Below are 21284 nucleotides of genomic sequence, written 5' to 3'. Positions count from 1 at the left end.
AGGCTTTAACCCCTTGCATCACTGCAGGTCTGCTGTCAAGTCTCTGGTCACCTTTCTGCACCTTCTCCATGCAGTCTGCCGTGATGGGATTTGGTCACAGAGTGATTTCGAATAAAATGTATTTGTACAACACAAATATATCATTATAATATTTATGATACATGTTTTTCTTCCTGTGAAATAATGAATATTTGTAGCCTGGAGGCTTCCTCTGTTAATTAATTAAGTGAACTAGACTGAAAAGGGAAAGTAAAAGTCATTATAGTGTCTGAGTTCATCATTCTGTATATGTTCAACTGTTTCATGGCAAACAGGGAGTAGTTACCCCTTTTGTTTTTGTAGGGATTTGAGCCAAAAACTAGGATGGATGAGCCAAAAACACATTCAAAGCTTTAATCCTTATCCCATTAGTGGACTCAGGAGTGAAAATAGTAAACAGCCGCCATGCTTGACTCCTCCATGTGCAGAAAGGAAACAGTACGCCGTCTTTTGTCAAACATGACTGATTCACTTTTGCCTTTTATGTGTGTGGGAGCTTTGCCTTTCATATCGATCATGGTTGTGCCAACTGTTTGTTTTGTCTTTTCATATAATGAACCCTGGGCCCTTGGTGAGGCCCCGGCGGAGCTTTGCTCCATGCTAAAGGGCTTTTTGTGAGACAGTGTCACGCTCCCTCGTTCCGGCGAGGCTTCGCATTTCTTATTATTCATGGCTCTCTCCCCGTTTGTTGAGAAGGCCGGGATCAAACAGGCCGATTTGCCACGCCTGACACCCACTGCTGTGAGTGTGTGTTTTGTGTGTGCGTGTCTGTGTGTGTGAACTCGGCTCAGGCTCAGTAATGACAGGATTTGTTAAACAGTAAATTAATGAATAATGAAATATCCAGCACGCGCCTGCCTTGCCTGGAGCACAGTGCCCCGAGCAGGAATTACTCCCGACCGGCACTCGGCTGTCTGCATGCTGGATAACCTGTGTGTGTGTGTGTGTGTGTGTGTGTGTGTGTGTGTGTGTGTGTGTGTGTGTGTGTGTGTGTGTGTGTGTGTGTGTGTGTGTGTGTGTGTGTGTGTGTGTGTTGGATAAGCATTTTTACAGCCCATTGCGTGACAGAACGCTTAGGGGCTTTGCTGATGGGGGCCTGCTCTCTCACTTCCTGGCGAAACGACAGACAGACTGACAGAGATTCAGACATAACGGCGTGCAGAGAAGACTGTCAGTGCTCCTCTCATGCTTTGGATATCAAATATTACCAATGTCTTCATAAGCTCAGTCCATGTTCATAACTGGATTACCCTCCCCTGGTTTTCTCATTAAAAGTAACAACCTGTGACATTTTCATAAAAATAAAATGTGCTTCCCATTATCACCAATTCATCAAACGTGAGTCACTCATATTGTATCCAGATCCTGAGTGAACACTCTGCAGCTGGTGGATGTTTCCCTGCTGCTGGTGTATTTTAGCATGATCAGCAATAGCCATGTGGGACTAAAATTCTGAGGAAGTGACTGCATGCTTTGCACAAATCATGTGAACCAAAAAAGGAGGAAATTATGTTACTTTAAAAGGCATACCTGTAACAATCCATATTCCATCATGGCTCACTGTTCAGGTCTATAGAAGCTGTACAAGAACTAAAGTCAGCGGACCTCCAGGGGTCAGCACACCCTAACCTTTTCTATTTATCAATCTTTAAACTTTTGTTATTGTTTTTTGACTTAATTTTGTATCCTCTGTAATGAACTGCCTCAGTTAAACTCTTCATACACATATTAACTTGTTTTGGTTAAAATAAAAGTTGATAAAAAGAGGCGAGCAAATGAAACACACCTGAACAGTAACTAGTGTAACTTAAACATTGATTCTCTGCAGTGTTAGATAAGATTTGAATCATTCTATAGCTTGCATTGATTTCTGAAATCAGTATCCATTGACAAGCTCCAAGTTTGTAAGTTTTCATATCGTTGTATTCTTTAGGAGGAAACAACTACACAAAACAACGATGAGAATGCCACTGCTCAATGCTGAAGTTTTGAATTTACAGTCCTATATTGACGACAGGTGCAGCCAACTCTTTAAAAGGACTGATTCTTCAACACGAAGCACAGAACTCAAAACATGTTATTACCTGTCATTATGAACTGGTTAAAATATGCTACTAGCTTGACATGACTGTGTGGGGTATTGTATTTTCTGTATCTTAATAAATATCTTGTAGAGGTAAACAGTAAAGCCTTAATTATGTTGTAAACATAGCAAAAATAATTTTTGTAATTGATTAAATACCTCAAGCAATTTGCAGTCATGGCCAGGCAGCAGTTACAGTACGTGTTGTGTGACAGCTTAAATGGTAGGTTGTTGTAGACTGTCATAAATAATTTAAAAAGCACTGCACTTTTACAATCACCTGCAGTACACAGATCAGTGCCACACAATTACACTGCAAAAAGAAACTATTCGTAAAATTTTAAGTTGACTGAATCTGAAAAGACAAGTTGAATCATTAAAAAATTACCTCAACACCAGCCTTTTTTAAGTTGAACCAATACATTTCTTATCACAGTGTAAATTCAGTGTTCATAATTTAATAACAGACAGGCTATTTCTTATATTTTTTTGTTAGTAATAAAGTTTTAAAAAACATTTGTTTTACAATATTTCTCTGGATATTCCAAGCCATTTAAACTTGCATTCTTTTGGCCTTTTCAAAAAAGCACCGGGATCATCATTTGTGGACAGCAGGTAGTTTCTGGAGCCTTGACTTCACAATGAAGCATTTTCAAGAGGCCTGAAGCTCAATACTCAAAACTAACTTTGCTGGAAATGGAAACAAAACCTGCAGCAAACATTGGTGTTAGTAACTTGTTTGAGTTGGAAGTTTGAGGAGAGAAAATAACATTCACAAATAAGTGAACAATCCAAAAAGTCACCTTTCTGCCCCTCAGTTTAGTTCACTTCAGATTAAGAAGTCCGACAGCAAGGAAGCCTAACATCCCTTTCCTCTGCTACGAGTCGCAACAGTTGGTATAAGAGATGATCTTTGCCGTTGTGAATTGCATTTTCCTTTTAATTTGAATATTAAAATGTAGTTTATTATTATTCTATTGAGCTGTAATGACACTTTTGGATGAGCTGTTTTTTCTGACCAAATGGAAATCTGCCACACACCCAGGTATCTGTAATTTATGTGCACTACTTGCTTCATAATTTTTGTTACCTATTCATTGCCTTCTTTTAGACTATATAATAGGGACACCCCACCCCCATGAGTTTATTTAAAAAAACAAACTGCAGTTTAATGAAAATGTGACCTACATATTGCCTGGCACACCTAAAGTTTTTAATAGCCTGGCTAAATATTTTGTTTTTAACTTCTAGCTACAAAGACAGTGCAATAGCTTATATATTCCTGAAGCATTTACTGACAATCAGTTGATGAATAAACACACAAATAATTATTGTTCTGTCACATAATTTAAAATATATTATTATGATAATATTGCAAATAGTTTTCTTGACATTTGCTCCTAGCTTTTATTGTAATTTTTAAATATAATTGTCTAGTTTTTTGCCACGTTGCATGTTGCCTTTCCCCCCATGTTTTGGAGCCATGGCTCGGGGTCTAAAGGTTTGAATATTTGTGAGAGGCGTCTGAATGCAGCAAAAGGAAAATATTATCGATCCAGGTTTCAAATGTTTAAACTACAGTGTCACTCGTCCTCGTGACGACCGGATGCTGCCTGCGTTAATTAGTAAAAACACCATGTTTTTTTTCTTCCGTGTTTGTTGTTTTGTTTTCTTAGGCTTGTTTGTTTATTGTTCCAGCCAACCTGTCGTTGTTGTAGCCACCGATGCTCAGCAGCTTCCTGTCTTTGTTGAGCGAGAATCGCTCGCGGACATGCGGGTGCTGAACTCTGCACCTGCGTCACGCGGCGTTCCACTCCACGGGTCACACTGAGCCCGCGGGACACTTTCTCTCCCCCTCTGTCTCTCTCTTTCTCAAGCTCCCTATTTTCCGTCTCTCTTTCTCATTAGCTTTCTTTCTCTGGCTCCCTCCACTCTTTCTGTGTGTGTCTCTCGCGCTCTCCCGTCATTAGCACACCGGCGGTAGATCCCCACCGCAGAAGCGGGCCCGCGAGGCACGATTCTATTCCCCCTGCGCGTGTGCGAGAGAGAGAAGCCTCTCTGAAACGAGGGCCTCACTGGCCAGAAAATACAGCCAATTATCTCCTTGGAATAAGGCAGTATCCATCATAGTGTGTGTGTGTGTGTGTGTGTGTGTGTGTGTGTGTGTGTGTGTGTGTGTGTGTGTGTGTGTGTGTGTGTGTGTGTGTGTGTGTGTGTGTGTGTGTGTGTTTTCATTTCGGAGGCTTTGGAATATACTGACTTCAGACTGCTGATATTTTAAACCTTACAAAGCTATTAAAACATTAATGTTATTATTATTATGATAACAATTTGTAACTTTTAATCTGGTATGGATGCATTCCAGAAGTAACAGTTTCATCATATCTTTAATATCTGCAATAACAAAATATAAGTCTATAAAAAAGACTTATTTTTTAACATCATAAACTACAAGTGTGGTCAGTTATGTAGCTGAAAACTTTGAGTTAAAACATAGTATAGTTATTACTCATCACTGCATATAAGAACTCTTGTTCCTGCAATGTTATTAAGGTAAATAATCCTTAATAGCACCAGAAAATATTAATGAGTCAGATTTAGTTGTGTGAATCAATTTCTGGTTGCAGAGTTGCTGGTTGCAGTTACTTTTTCCATTTATATTCAAATCAAAGATTGTGCCTTAGTGATGAATAGGCTAAATTGCTTTTTAAAAGAAATATTGGAAATACTTATGTTTAATTCTGTTTTTTTTTTTTTTTTAAATTTTTTTATTGCTTCATGTCCTCCCAGTGAGCGAAAATTTACTGTCTGCTGCAATGATTAATTAGTTAAAATTAGAAGTAAAATTAGATTTAATGGTTTTCCTAAATGTTGTCATTGGGCCGTTAATTAAATCTTAATGGGCTATTTTAAAACTGGTACCTAAACCAATAGGGCATTTATTTAGTGTAGAAGAGACAGCGGTTGTTAAAATATAAACTCACATTTTACAAATCAAAATGACTAACAAAGATGGCCTGTGAATGCGAACCATCACATTGAACAGCACAAGAATTAAAAACTATTAGTGTTGGTGTCCTGCTTCTGTTACAGTCACTCTGAAAGTTGCATTTTCTTTTAAGTCCCCCAGATGTCAACTCTTTGCTTACAGGTGTTCATTAATAAATAATAAATAAAGGTAATGCTCTTGACATCAGCTAAAGAATGCTGTGTTTTATATTTTGAATAGGTTGAACTAAAAGTTACTCTGAACCCCAGTGCTTGGTGGGACTCTCGCGGAGAAAAGGCGCAGGCTGCACACCTCGCATAATAAAACACATGGTTTATTATCAATGTGATAGAAATGAAATCACTGGACAATTAGAAGCATGTCTACCCATCATCAGCACCATGACAACAGCTCTATAAGAACAGAAAAACACTGGATGAGTCCTGCCTCCCCCCGTCGGCTCACAAAGGTCGAATCACAGATAAATAGGCCTACTCCAAAGTAGCTGGTGCACCTATTTACACAACCATCCATTTAAATTAATATAAATAAATATTTACACACATAAATTAACACCCTCCCTCCTCGTACTCGTGTCAAGTAACCAAACAAACCTGTTTCACAGATAGAATGCTCATCACCCAATCGTCATACCCACAATGCTTTTTCTGTGTGAGGACAAACACAAGCACACACTCACTCACTCAGCTGCACACACACACACACACGCACAATGTTGTTTGTTGGCTGCTCACAGCATCTCAGTCATATGGGATGCAGGCAGGGGGAGCGAAATGGATGTAACACAGTAACCATCATGTCCTCGGGGAATGAAAAGAACGTAACACAGATGAAACATCCCTCTGTGCTCTCTGACACTGGCCCACAGGTGTCTTCCTCTGTCTTTTTTCTCTCTGCCGAACCTTCCTCTTCCTCCGCCTCCTTCTCCACCTCAGCCCTGTGTTGTGGCAGGTCAGTGGCAGTGGTGTAAAGCTAGAAGTAACGGTGTAACGCCTCTGTCTGTGTGTCTGCCTCTCTTTCGGCTCGCCTTCATTGCCCCCTCCTGCTTCATTTCCGCTGCTTCTCCTCTTTGTCGGCCTTGTTGCCGCCGTCCCCGTGCCGGTTGTTGGGAGGGTTGTTGAGAAACATCTTGTCGAGTCCTTTGAGAGCCTCGGTGAGGTAGTTCTGGAGGGTGGTGAGTGCTGCGCAGATGGCGGGTGAGCCGAAGCCGTGCGTTATGAAGGAGAAGTGGGAGAGGCAGCTCTGGATGCCGGGTTCCAGGATGGGGCTGGGCCTTGAGTTGCCCAGGGGAGTCCTATCCTGGGCCAGCAGGTCTGTGAACTCCTTACACAGCTGTCTGCAGGGGAGAAGACACAATAGGAGGAAAGGTTCAGGAGGAAACTCTGCCTCATTGTAGGGTTTCCCCAAAATAGCTAATGTTTGGGATAGATTATGTCATACAAGCTGATAAAGGGAAGTTAGATTTCTTTTCTGCATCAAAATTGTATGCATTTTACATGGAACTCTCTTCTGCAATGGCTTCTATAAATATATACAGTTATAGTGTGTGTAATTTTTGTTCTCTCGCAGTGTTATTAGTGGAGGGGCTGACAGAATTTTGTTTACAGGATATCTTAACTCTCTGAAAACCAATACTTCGATAACTGCCCCTTGTACTGAACCTGCTAATCCAACAGAATCATGCATACTTGTGTGTAACCTGATCAAAACATCTTAGGGTGCCTGCAGTCAACATGTAAATAATCAAATCACAGAATATTAGAGCGCAGTGAGTGCCGAATATCCAGTTAGTACAGTACTGACCCTGTCAGCAAAACTGTATACAGTACTTTATGTACAACTGCTGCCTACTAGAAACCCAGGAAAAGCAGCCAAACCAACCACCATCAACATCTCACTGAGATGCCTCTTTGGTGAAACAGTCCCAAGAGATGACAGGGATGGTGTTTTTCAGCATTAGTTGCAGATGTTCCTGCAATACTACCTGAAACTGAATACATCCTATTAATTAAAAAAAAAAAGCTTACAAAGCAGGGAAAAATATGTCACAATTTTACTCTTCAAAGTGCAGTGAGGAAAAAAGAACCTCATTCAGTTTGAGCTGCATTTCATTGTATCTCTTATTTTTCAACCCGGCTGTCAGAATAAATGTTGGCACTGTGTGTTTCTGCACGGAAACTACATCACTGGAACTACATCACTTGAGAAATGTTGATTTGATATGTATGAAATGTACAAATGAAGCATATACATGATTTACAAAAACATAAAATGCTGACATTTTATTCTGGTAATTGGGCTGTTTGTTTTTTTAATTTTCAAGTGGGAAAAAACTCAATACTAAAAACAGTTGTGATGTCAGTAATGTTACAGTGAAGAATGTTAGGATAAGAAGTGATGTGTCAGTCACCAAATGTGCTGTGTTTTGTGAATACGCAGCACATGTAAGATTATGTTTGCGGTGGTTTAGTGGATGAAAAAGGAATAGCGGTGGTACACCAAAAACATCGTTCTTGTTAAGATGGGAATTACCATAACGCAGCATTCACACCATCACTGAAACCCAGACCGATTAAACTTATTTCAGATGGTTCAGCAGCTCCTGAGTTCAGCATGACCCCTCCCAAATATTCACTGTGTGGAAGACCTAAAACAAACACTTGGTGCATCAGTGCTGAGTAATCAAGGCCAGATTTTAGATGTTAAACCACCTTTCATGGTACAGTTCTCTAAAATAATCCCTGGTACATGTTGCAAACTGCCCTCTTCTAGGACCAGCCCTAAAACGTAACTCTACTGCCTCTCCAAATACTGTGTGCCTTATCAAGATATTTACAAGAAAACTGGAATGTTTCTACCCTATTGTCTATTTAACTTCCCTTTATCAGTCTGACAATCTCACCTGAAGGAAAATAGTCCCCCTGACACTTTTCATTTTTAATCCCTTTAAGTGATGTTCAGTGTGTCCCAAGGCTTATTTTTCAACAAAGTGTAGCACACTCTTTCAACTTTTCTCGATTTGCCTTCGTTTCATTTTTTGTTTTCCAAAATTCTTTGGAAAAACAGTCAGAGGAAAAAGCATGAACTTGATGGCATCAGCTGCTACAGTACACCTTTTCCTGGACGTAGTGGCAGCGCCAAGAGAATTTTCAGTGCAATGAGAGTATTTCATAATAATAAAAACATCTCTTCTGGCTGAATTGAATATTGACATACTGGAACTACTATCTGTAAATCTGTGAAGACATTTATAATTCTTCAATGTTTTTCTTTGAGGGGAAAGTTCCATAAATCTACAACAAAGCCCTTTCTTAAACAACTTATCAATATGATGTCATACTAGAAGTGCGGACTCGAGTCACATGAGTTGGACTCAAGTCAGACTTGATGCACAAAATTGATGCCTTTAGACTCTACATGATAAAATCTAAAAAGACCTGACTTTGGACTTTAACACCAGTGATTTGTGACTTTACTTTTACTTGGACTGAACTGTTTCACTTCCAAAGATAAAGAGTTGTTGTTTTTTAAATTGAATCAATGTCCCTTCATTTCCCGAATAAATTAACATTAACTCTTTTAAATCCCATCAAGTCAACACTTAATTTCCCAGATCCACTAAGTTTAAACTAATTCGACATCATCCAGTCAAGTTACAGGAGACAAACATTAAGAACTAATGATATATCACTGAGAGACATTTTTAAAAAGTGAATAAAAATACTAAAGATAATTTCCTCCATGTGCAAGAACTATGCAGTGATGAACCAGAAACGAATTACAGTTATGCAAAGCCTGCAAGTCTGAACTTACAGAGAGACGCAACAACCTCCAGCAAACTTTTTGTAAACAAATAAATACGAATTTTGAAAAGCATTCAGAACTTTTGTAGATTTAGTGTCTTTTTAATCTTTTTTTAAAGTGGCATTACATTTTGTGATGAGCACAGTATGAATTGTTTAAGACTTAAACTCAAAGTTTAGGACTTGGGACTTGACATAGGACTTACTTGTGATTGCAAAATAATGTCTTGATCCCACCTCTGTATCATAACATTTATGTTTGACAGACTATCTTCAAGGCTGAGAAAAATACATATGCACAGTACTTAAACAGCAAAATGCACCCATAAACACAAGGCTCATGCCAATAGCACATATTTGAACACTGCACAAAATCACCTCTGTCTCTTAAATGGATTGAAGCAAATGCTGGAGCAAAAAAGTTGTGTGGTTTGTGGCCTACACATTAAGAGCCAATCTGTAACTGTTAATATTCAGTTTTAGACAAGAGGTCATCTAATGGATCTTCATTCTTTACTTTTGATTTCAAGCAAAAAATGCAAAGAAAATTGCATCTTCACCTCATTCTCCTTGTTAAATTTCAGCAAATTATCCTCTGGTTTTAGGCCCACATTTTATATTCGAGACCTCTCTCTCTCTTTCTTTCTTAAATTTGTTCTTGCATGCCCCATGCACACACACACACACACGCACACACACACACACACACACACCCTGTAAGCGGCCTAAGGGCAGAGCTCCAGCAAATGAGTGACAGGCTGTGCAGGCCGAGCCCAGCTGGGGTTAGGGGAGTAGAGAGGAGAAGCCGCCACCCCGGGCTACACTCAAGGCTCTCGCTGTTGTTTTCTGACGACTTGAAACACTTCACTGCTAAATAATGAATTTCTAACAGGCAGCACCGACACACAGTATTGGAACAGGTTTGAATCTGAGCATCAAACATCCACCACCGAACACACCGTACATACCAAGCACATTTGGATGCACACACACAAACACACACACACACAAACAGGCAGATGGTTTATGCAGTGCAGGCCAGCAGACAGCACTATTTATGCAAGCTAAAAATACAAGCTTCCTGAAGGGATCGTTGTTAGATGGTTTGCAGCTTTGCTTGCAACCTTTTTATCTAGAAAACTCATTTAGGGTGAGTAAATGGGCACAGAATAAGACTACTCATTAACTGGCAGCAGGCTGATTTGGTCATTGCAAAAATAGCAAAAAGTAATTCTGTGATTTAATCCGCATTTATAAATTCACATTACCTCTCATAGCCTGGTTTCCTTAAAGAAAATCTATGTTGCTCGGTTGCTAAAGGTAATCAGAAGATCCTGGATTCAATTCCACACTTTAACGGCCATAAAAATGGATTCTTATAAGTAACTTTACGAGTAGAACCAGTAAAATGGAGTGCCTCTAAGACCAGAAGCCGAGGTCAAACATACTCTGGCAACTTCAGAGCTCATTTTTAATAATGTCTGTGCGCTATAGAGGCCACATTAAAGTGTTCAGCATCAAAGCTAAAGGTTATTCAGGTGGTGCAAATTAATGCCTTGCCACTTTTGTTTGAGATTCATGACATAAATATGAATTTCTGCTCATTTCTTAAACTGTTAAATTGACTTAAAATGTGCTAATTTCTCGATATGACAAATTTTCAATCATCCATGTCATTACAGGTTAGATACATGTTGAGTTCAGTGCATTTCGTTAAAAAACTCTTGCTCTCCTTTTTCAGTGTCAGTGGTATGTTCACTGCAAGATGGACTGTGTGTGATATAGAGTAAAGCGTAGAGGATACAGAAGAGGTTTACACCCCCAGGGGTCTCGAAGAGGGGCCACAGAGGCCCCAGGAAAATGTAATTTCATCATCAGAAATGGAGCTACTTGCAGGGGAAGAATGGCCTGTTTGTCACCCTTTATGTGTGACAATTATGTAATTCAAAGTAACAGCAACAAAAACATTTTCAAATGGCACTATGAAACTGTAGAGCTTGGCAAATTCTGAGAAACTGAGCCATATATGCAAGGTTGTGGGTTTTGTTTCAATATTTGTGTGATTTTGTGGGTGTGTGTGTGGGGGGGGGGGTGCTTTGTCAGAAAATTTTGACTATCATACACTTAATTTGCTGCATTTGGGGAATTTGTATGCACTACTTTTTCTATTTTCTGCATCAATGAATGATGGAAATGTCTTTAATTTGGTAATTTAGTTAAAATAAAATTCCTTGCTACTTTCATGTAGGGGTGGGCGTTATATCGAATGCACTCAAGGTATTGCACCTTGTTCCACATGCGATATATAACATGACTATATTGCAAACATCTAGTATAAATTATCACGTTGTTTTTATAAGCCACTGGAGTTTGGGTTCCCTTGCTCTCTCATAAGGCTCTCTCTCTCTCTTTCTCTCCATCTCTCTCTCTCTCTCTTTCTCTCTCACTCACACACACACACACACACACACACACACACACACACACACACAGATCCACACAAAGCAGGTCTTTTGCAGAGCTCTAGACGGGTAACTATTTCGTCACATATTGCTACCATGGAGCACTACTGTGATTTCCAAATACTAATACTGCATGACCTGGACAGTTGTTTCCAGCTTACAGTGAATTAATCACAAGTTTAACACTGCTGTAGTAACAGTCTAATTTAATGAGTGGTAGTGGCGTGAGCAGGTTAGGCGTGTGTTTGTATTTGCAGCGCTCCAATCGCAACTATTTAGTCACATTTTGCGACCACGGAGCAACTTGGGCAACCTAGTTGTATTTGAACTGGAGAGCTGTTAGTTAGTTGGCTGCTCAGTGAATGAATCCTCACGGTTAAAGATGTCACATTATCTGTTCAACTGTCTGCTAAGGCTAACATCCAACTGTTGACCAGAAGCTTAAAGTCCACAGCAAAAACATCAACACTTTGGCCTGAGATGAGCCAGGTCCTTCAAAATAAAAGCACCATGGGTACTCCTTTGATTTGTTTAATTATAACAATTATTTTAAAAATTTCATTATAAAATACTTTATTTAACTTCCTTATGACCATTTTTTATTAAATGTTATTATAACAGTAATGTATTGCGATATAGCCTTTAAATATTGCGATATTATTGTAAAGCCATATCACCCAGCCCTACTTTCATGCTTTTATGCATATGTTTTAAATTTAAAGGGGGCATACCCCCTGTATCCCCCCTGAAGTCTACACCTCCGCATAAATTTATGACTTTTTTGGTTCTGTATTTAGACAGTCTGAACTGGAAAAATATATTTCTGCTTCTCTGCTTGTCCTTCCTCTCCAAGCACTTTTATTTTACACACCCCTCTGCTGACGAACAGGAAGTGTTGTATGTATCAGGGCCTTGACCTTTGTGCTCCTTATTCTCCGTGATGCTGCGCTCTGGTGAAATATTCGTAAATACCGAAATTGCTCATTTAAATGATTAAACTACAACTAGAGTGTAATGTCATTACTACCCGGTATCCATGCTACACTGCAGATATGCATTATATATTCTATGACAGACAACACAATATAAAGGAACAGAATCTAATCAACCGGTCCATCAAACTCACTTTGTCGCCAGCAGCATGTTTTTCCGCGTGTGCAGCTCGTTGGGGTCCGCGTGCTGCCGGTTGAGGTACTCGCTTACGGCTTTGGTGGGAAACTCCGTCTCGCAGATGTAACCGAAATCCCGGGCCAGGTGGACCGCTTCACCTGGGGTGAGATACAGGCGCGGTTATAGTGGATGTAAATATAAGAAACACAAACGGTAAGCTGCATTTGACTCAGTAATTATTATTTTGGGAGAATTTCTGTACAGCCATCAGCGCAAAAGAACCTCCCCTCCGGTTTTTTTCTTTTTGTATTAAGCATTAATTGAGGTAATATTTCCTGGGCTTGCAGAGATTGTTAAAAATGATCACTTTAGGCACTGATTTCTCTCTACTGTCGTCCACTCGAGTGACGCAAAAAGAGTGATGAAATTCATAGTTTTGTTTTGATATTTCATGATAGCTGGGTTTCATTCATATTTTTATAATTTATTTTTTGTGGGCAAGAGTGAGCACTATACATTGTAATTTAGACGTGTAAATAGAGTGTAAGAAACTGCCAATCAGAATTTCTTAGTAGATGAGGGATTCTGGGTTAAAAAAATAATTAAAATGAAACTTACAAATATTCTCATTATATAATACCATGGTGCAGGACAATGTCACATTCTTGAAATTAGTAAATTTATGGGAAATATTCTTGTGGCCTATGAGAAATATGTAAAATATACAACTTGTGCTGGCCAAATGTTGGTGTTCAACCGGGTAGGCCCAACCTGCAACCTTATTTTACTAACTACAGTCCTCCTCTCTCCACTCCAACAATATTGAATATTTTCTTTTTTCTGGCGTTACATTCTTGGAGCAATTTTAAGAAAATAGGTTCATTGTCATTTGTCAAGCATGTAAGGTCATGACCTTTGCAGTCCTTTATTTTAGCCATGCATGCTTTTTCAATTATTGTCAGGGAGAGTCTAAGGTGCAAGTAAAATGTTTGGTTTTTATAGTCTTTTGCACAGTTTCCCCAGTGGGCTTTCTCAGAGTAAAAGAGTATATTTGTAGAGTATTTTTTGAGTTTAGAAGAGTAAATAAATCACCTTCTACAAGAGATGTTAGTAATGTGACATTGGCAGCTTTACGTCTTCCAGCAGGTAAATTCAGTCCAATCTTCTCCAGCTTTTCTCTCAGACATTTCCCTCCGTTTTTAGACTTTGCTCTGCAGAAGAAAAAAATCATGCAAAATGCATATTTAAAGCAGGGTATATGTATTTAGAATTTTTTCTAGAATATTACAAAAAAAATATCTCACATGGCATTTTATTATTAAATGACCATTATTGACTCCAAAGTTTGGAAACTTTAGTTATCAGCTTGTACGTTTGTCTCCAGAGGTTTTGTTAAGTAGAATTTATGGCACAGATACAGAGGCCTTTTCATACAGCTCAGGCTGTAATTAATAGATCCTCTGCATATTTAACGAGCCACGAGCTTCCATAGAGTTCTCCATGCGCCAACATGCTCTGAGGCTGCAGTCGTACCTTCTCAGCACGCCTCCCAACAAGGAGGCGTTGAGGCACTCGGGCGGGGACAGTCTCCTCTGCACCTCCCCTACGGTCACTTTGTACTTGGAGGTGGAGCTGAGCAGGGACAGGCGGCCCGGTACCGAGCAGAACACCTCGTTTATGTTGACGGTGATTCCACCGATCAGGCCGTCCTTGCCGAGCATCAGGGAGCCCATGTTCTTGGGTGGCATGGGGACTGAAAGAGGAAGGTTAGAGTCGGTGTGAGTGCTTCTCTTAGTGTGAAGTCAGGTAATTTCGGACACTGGTAAATGAGACAAATAATGTTTTACATCTTGGGCTTCTTAGATATTGAGGTGTTGCTACAAATGTGCTTTACATGAAACAGTTGTTTTTATTGGTTTGAAAGGATGAGCAGAGCAAAGAGTTAAAAAAAAAAAAAAAAAAGACTGTTACAAGAACTTGCCAGGAAAGCCATGTGGCATGTTGGTTTTGTCATGTTTGTAATAACGGCAGCTACAACAATAAGGGTTTAACAATAAACTGGTTGTAGGATGTTGCTTTCATTAACTGTTCGCGTTATAATCAAAATATTGTCAGAGCAATCTTTTAAAAAATAATTTGTGTCAGTACTTATTGCAGGTAAAATGGGACAAAATAATAAGTTAAAATGGGACCTTTTTCTAAAGTAAACCAGCATGTTTTGGGCTATCAGATGCCATAAAATCATGATTTAGGCGATTGTGTGCTACCTTGTCACATTTCAGACATTTTTAGTTTTTTGTAACTTAAAAAATATTAAATATGAGTCAATGTCAGCCACAACACTCGAGCCATCGTCATTACACAAACCATGTTCATTGTACACATTATGGCACCAATGAAACATGCAACAAAGGAACTTGGCAGACAATTTGACAATCGTTTTAATGAATTTCTAAAGGTTACATTATGATTCAGTGACTGAAAACAAACATTACTGTCCCATTCTACCTTATGAGCTGTCCCATTTTACATTTCACTGTTATAAAAAGTAACACTTAAGGTCTGCAGAGTTTTAGGTTTTCTTGTTAATTTACCAAAAAGTGTCCGAAATTACCTGACTCCACGCTACATAAAACGTTTTTCAAAATAAGACAACGCTATCACTCAAGTTATAAATCTTTTTCTCCTGTCAAACTTTGTGTGTGAGGCCACGCGGGCTCAGAGGGCGGCCCCGGTCTAATGAAGCGTCCACGCGCCGGGCATTTGCTGTTATTTAATGTCGCGCGACATTCTCATTACAATATTATCGATTGTTGATTGGCTCGCGCTCTCAAATCGCATTAACCACCTCCCCGTCTTTTCTCCACGGCCGGTTTAACTCCCACCAGCAGCACTGGATGCTCCTTCATCCTGCGTGTTAATGTACGCGCTAATGGCGCAAAAAAAGAAAGAAGAAAAAGCCAGCCTCGTGCATGCATGCGTAGGGGCCAGTGCGAGGGGGTTTTGATGGCTCCACGGGGGATAATACCGCAGATTAGCTCTAAACGAGCTCACGAGATCTCCGTGAGCGGTGCCATTTATTACATCAGCGGCTTAAATGCCCCGCGGGGAGCTCAGTCACTCAACATCCCGTAACTAAATCACCGCACATCATCAGGGCGGCAGCATGGCAGCCTGTCAGCGACGAACTGCCTGCGAGTCAATATACCGGGATCGTTAACCCGGTACCTTCTCATACTGCACACCAAAAAACAAGAGGTGCCAGCACAATGCATGGACCAGGGATCTGCGCTTAAAAAACATGGAGATATGTCGCGTCTGGTCCAGTTAAAATCCAAATCGTGCCCAAATTTACCATTATTATGGGAGAAATATATATATATATATATATATATATATATATATATATATATATATATATATATATATATATATATATATATATATATATAATCCATATTTTTTTATATTAGTAGGCTAATAAATCTGATCATTATCATATTGCTGCATGTATAGAACATTATTTAAAGCACAGACATACAGTGTGTGTGTGTGTGTGTGTGTGTGTGTGTGTGTGTTACCTTTCTTAATTACTGATTGATCCAGGATGTTCGTGCCGTTGGTGTCGTCAATGGTCTGTTAGAACCAAGATAAATACAAATCATTATAGTCTGCTTTATACAAGCAGATCCGTGCTGTAGTAACCCACATAACGTGCATGTAAAACTTAATTATTTCTTTCAGAAATTCCTACTGGATTCGTTTCAAGTCTCGAAAAGAGGCGTATTTAAATTATTTGTTTCCATAGAGCAAACAAATCTGATTCATAATCCAATCATTGTTGTTATTCATCACGACGTGATTCATATAGAAGAATCTATTGTCACACATTTAAAGCTCAATTCATCAATTTAATTAATCATCCTGCGAGATAAATTCCTCGTTCAATAGATCTGCTGTATATTGTCATTTTTGCACACTCCTATACAAAAAAGAAAAAAAAATAGAACTTGTTAAAACAAATTTTAATGGGGTTAATAGATGCATGACACAAATACGGAAAGCCAGAAATGAGAATCTAATGTGGAGGTTAAATGGCAAACAATTCGTGATGGTGGTGCCCTGAGGGTGGAGGAGAGAAAAATGGAATCCTCCACAGCTGACTCTAAAGTCTATTTCACCAAGTCTTGTGTATTTTGCAAATTGACAGTTAAGAAGGAAAAAAAATCTATATTACCCTAAAAACTGACAACTGACTCTTCAAAGTTCAATAACAATAATAATAGAAGCATGAATACAATAATAATAATAATGATAATAATAAACACTTAAAATAATTTGTAAAAAAAAAAAAAAAATCACACAAAATGAGAAAGGTTAAAAAAATACAAAAGTATTTTTTCTACATATCAAATTAAATAAGCAAGACTTTTGCTTAAAATATATAGACCTATTTATTCTTATGTCGGTGAAGGAAGGTGAATCTGAATTCACAGATGCAAAATTTGAGCTCAGTGCAGCAATTTGTGAATCATTCCTCATATCAGCATCTTCTCATCAAATGAGATGTCTCAGCTCTCTGAAGACACTTTGTTTAGCTGTGGGCCATTTGCGTTTAGGCTACAGCTGCTGAGAGTCCAGCCCTGAGGGAGCTGCTCTGAGTTCACTGACCTTAGCTCTAAAGAGGCCGAGACAATGGAGACAAGTGTAAACAATTACCAAACCCTTAAAATTGTTTTTTCTTTTCTTTTCTTTTAATTTTGATTTGGTGTTTCATGCCATTTAAAATAGGAATATTTTGCCATTTAAAGGTTTGTATACCTGCAACACATATGTTTGTCTTAGTTATCTATAAACTTGACTGGAAATGAAAAAGTTAAATTCGTTATTACAGTGCATATATATTATATCTACTTCTGAGATAATTTAGAATAAATTGTTGTAGAATTACAGTGGCATGTTCCCCATTTTGTCCAGCAGATCCCGATGGTCCCTGACCTGCAGTGTTCTCTGATATAGTGATAACAAATTTCTTAAAATAACTTTTTCGTAAAACAAGAACTAAAAACATCATTATAATTTCAACTGAAAAAAAAATGTTACGTGCACTTTAACTGCTGTAAATCTCAGCTGTGGCCTTTGACTCACCTGAACATCCTCCATACCGTGCAGCCCGTGCAGCAGTCCGTCCCCCATACCGGGCTCCAGTCCCGGGTGCGCGGAGTGCAGCAGCACATCCGGCCGCCGCACACCGTAGTCCCTCCGCGGGTCCAGCCCGGGCAGCTGAGGCAGCGAGGCCCGAGGTTGCGCCAACAGAGCCGAACTATCCATCCGCTCCCCGGTGGCGTCCTGCCGCTGCCGCGCGCCCCATGCGCTCTGCTGGCTCTGGTGCAGGGAGTTCAGGGAGTACGGGTCGCTGACGTGGGAGTATGGGTCCTGGCTCTGGTAGTGAGCGAGTGGCTGGTACGGCGGCGGAAAGTACGGTGGCTGGAAGTCAGACGATGGCGCGTGAGACAGCGGCGGCGCACTGGAGTAGGGTCCCGCGTGCGATACCGAGCCCAGCTGGGACAGGCGCGAGCTGTGGCTCGAGACACCGTCATGCCGGTCCTTGAAGGGGGTGCAGAGAAAAAAATCAACTCCGTGCAGAATTGGAAGCACATTTTAACGAAATAAAACCACATAGAGGCCTAGGATCATGGTGCATGTATTAGAGTATATCGCCCCTGGTGATGTAGCCAAAGTAACACTGAATCTCCTGAAAATGCCTGGAGAAAAAATGTTATACCCTAATTTAAAACGTCTCACAACGAAAACCTCCTAGCAGCAGATTCACCATTTGCACAATGCTGAAATTGTGAGAAACTCACCGCAGTGGAGTAGGAGTGAACTAACATTTGTAAACCCCCTGTTGGTGTCACGAACGAGCTCACGGTGAAACAGCAGGATAGCAGAGATAGTGATGGGCCGAGATACTCAAACTCATTCCAGGTGAAAGCAGCGCGTGTATATCTGCAGGCACGGCCCGGTCTACAGCTCCACGCAGCACCTTCCTCCGCCCGGAGCTGCCGCCGCTCTGAGTGTGAGCACCAAGCGCCCGCCTCTACCCCCGGTATACGGTGTAATTGTTATTCATGACTGAGACTTACAGGAATATTAATGTGCGCGAGGCAGGGGACTGGCGACACATGGAGCGTGAAGCCTCTCGCGCAACCGTGAGTGACGTTTAAATTCCGTGGAGAGCCGAAACGACGCGCGAACAGCAGGAGATAGAAAGAGGAGTCTCTCAAGCAGGAAAAAAAGCGAACAGGGTGACTGGACCCTTGAGGAATTCCCCATCACAAAAATACGCACTTTGGGGGGCTTTTTATAGCCAAAATCTGACGCAGGAAAAACACACTTTGTTGCCTTTGGAGACACTTTTGCGCAAAGCATTTCCGCGCAAACTGAGCATACGCCAAGTTGGTGGATAACAATATAAACAGAGGTTCTTGTGAAGTTCACCGGGTCAAGTATGACACTTAAGCCACCTGGGTCAGTTGTCTACTCCTGTCGGATACACTCAGTCTCGTGCCAATCCAAAACGTTGTAGAAAAGGGTTCTACCAAAGTAAAATAGTCTACTTTTACGCACAGACATAAATATCTGCACAAAGCAAAAGCATCTTATTATATTTACCATAAATTTCAGCCTGCCACCACCCAACCTCTGAAAAAATAAAGGGCGTCTCATGTAGTGCTGCAGCTGCCTTTATACTGAAAAACTCACCCGACACACTACAGGGCGCACGAAGGGCTCGTGTGAGGGGTGTCACGAGTCAAAAGAAGCGATTAAACGTTATATTGTCGACCACACTGGCCCCTCTTCGCCCTCCTGGATGACTTGTTTAACAACATTATAGCCTCCCCTCCCTCGCGCCGTGGGAGAAAAGCCATGTGCGGCACGAGACAAGGGTTTCCCACCAGGCTGAGCCGAGGGGCCTCGCGAGCTGCCCGTTTTTTTTCTTCGTGCGCTTTGTGCTTGAGCCCATTCAGCGCGAGCCGGAGCAGCGTTTTCGCCCCCACGCGCGGCGGTATTTCTCCCCCTTCCCCTCGCTCGTTTTTAAAAATTATTGTTCTGGGAGCAAAGCCAAATGATTTACATACTTCTGACACATCATTGCCCTCCTCTGACCCAGCGTTTCTCACTCATTTTTCTTTTGCTGTAATTTAATATATAAAATAAATTGTATTGACTATTTTAAAATACATTTTTGCAGCACCACTGGTCTTTTCCTGAAAGTCTTTCAGGACATATTTTAAACACTAAAATTTAACCAAGAAAACCGAAGTTTGTGATTGATTTTACACACGAATTTGCTTTTACAAAAAAGAAAAGAAATAAAAAAGATGCGCCCTATTGGAATATATGTGAAAATTCAAGAAAATGTGACAAATTATTTTTTACTCAATGTCAAATATTTTTTTACCCTATGGTCCAAAAAAACGAATTCATGTAGTGTACACCCTAGCCACAAACACAACATACAATTTCCACTGTAAAACATTTGAGCGCAAATGATCCAAATATCTGTCGGAACGAAATTGTCATGTGAAATGTCCTCGGATTCATATTCACAGCCACCACATCACTAAAATAACAGGCCTGCAGCCTCCTGCAGAACACCTCACTTCACTCAACACTTCATTATTCCCCAAAAAGCATGTCACAAAAGTCCTGCAGACCACAAACAGACGGGCGGTAACGTTACCTCATAAATATCTTCATACTTGACATTCTCAACTAGTTTCCACAGCATGGTCGCTTCTCCGGTGTCGGTAAACCGAATGCAGCCAAGTGAGGAAGGGACGTCTCAACTCTCTCTCTCTCTCTCTCTCTCTCTCTCTCTCTCTCTCTCTCTCTCTCACTGTCTCTCTCTCCGCCCTCTGTAAAGTCAGGCAGGCTTTGTGAATGGGGAACCCCTGTAAAGACTCCACTACTGTTAAGAAGAGCTATAGGGCGGTTTGACAGCAGCAGCAGGCAGCTCTATCTATGAGCATGAGGGAAAAGTACAAAGAGGCGTGCATGTTTTATTTATCAGGTATCTCTGTAATTTTCAAAATAAAAGCACAATCAGTTGGCAGAAGCCTTTTACTTGTTGTACAGCTTTGGGAAAGGGTGACTTAGAAGCCAAATATTCTAAAGGCATAATATTTTTTCTTACAATGTCTGATTTTTTAAAAACAACAACAACAACAACAACAAAAAACACACAGACTGATCTGATTGAAGTCAGAACATGACCAAATGTAGTCATTTAGTTGTACCAGGAACACTGATGAGACTAGAGCTGCAGTGATTAGTTGATTAATTGATAAGTTGTAAACTATTCATTTAATTACCAACTCATTTGATAAAAGATTTAGCGATTTGAGTGATATTTTAAGAAAACAGACGAAATTCTCTCATTCGAGCTTCTTCGATGGAAATATTTTCTGGCTTCTTTCTTCAGTAAACAGAATATTTTTGGGAAGTAGACATAACAGTACATTTGAGGATGTCATCTTGTTTTTTGGGAAACTCTGATTAACGTTTTTTCAACAGTTTCTTACATTTTATAGACCAAATAAATAATTGATTAATCGAGAAAATAATGAACAATGAATATAATCGTTATTTGCAGCCCTTGATAAAACATTAAATAGATTTCAACATCAGTGACTAATTATAGCAAACAACCCAAAACAATGTAAAGTCTAATTTATAGTTTGTTTTTTCATTTATTTATTTTTTTTTAGCTC

At 40.0% G+C, this 21284-nt stretch overlaps 1 protein-coding gene across 2 annotated transcripts; it reads right to left on the bottom strand.

The window, feature by feature from the left end:
* Positions 1-5429: 5429 nt before the first annotated feature.
* tfap2b (transcription factor AP-2 beta) lies at positions 5430-20371 on the bottom strand. 2 transcript variants are annotated; one of them, XM_042503569.2, is made up of 7 exons: positions 20255-20371; positions 17656-18114; positions 16089-16143; positions 14041-14260; positions 13600-13718; positions 12524-12665; positions 5430-6468 (listed from the first exon to the last, which is right to left on the bottom strand). In XM_042503569.2, the coding sequence occupies exons 1-7, from the start codon at positions 20300-20302 to the stop codon at positions 6180-6182; spliced, it is 1332 nt and encodes a 443-aa protein (XP_042359503.1). In that variant the 5' UTR covers positions 20303-20371; the 3' UTR covers positions 5430-6179. The 2 variants fall into 2 exon arrangements, with proteins under 2 accessions (XP_042359503.1, XP_087945742.1); XM_088089616.1 differs by lacking the exon at positions 20255-20371 and adding an exon at positions 18375-18821.
* Positions 20372-21284: the final 913 nt, after the last annotated feature.

The sequence above is a fragment of the Plectropomus leopardus genome, chromosome 16 (genome assembly GCF_026936395.1).
Source record: "Plectropomus leopardus strain MGB_pleo_1.0 chromosome 16, ASM2693639v1, whole genome shotgun sequence".
NCBI lineage: Eukaryota > Metazoa > Chordata > Actinopteri > Perciformes > Serranidae > Plectropomus > Plectropomus leopardus.
Note: the sequence above shows the minus strand (reverse complement) of the source record. Positions and strands in the feature narration are given on the sequence as shown.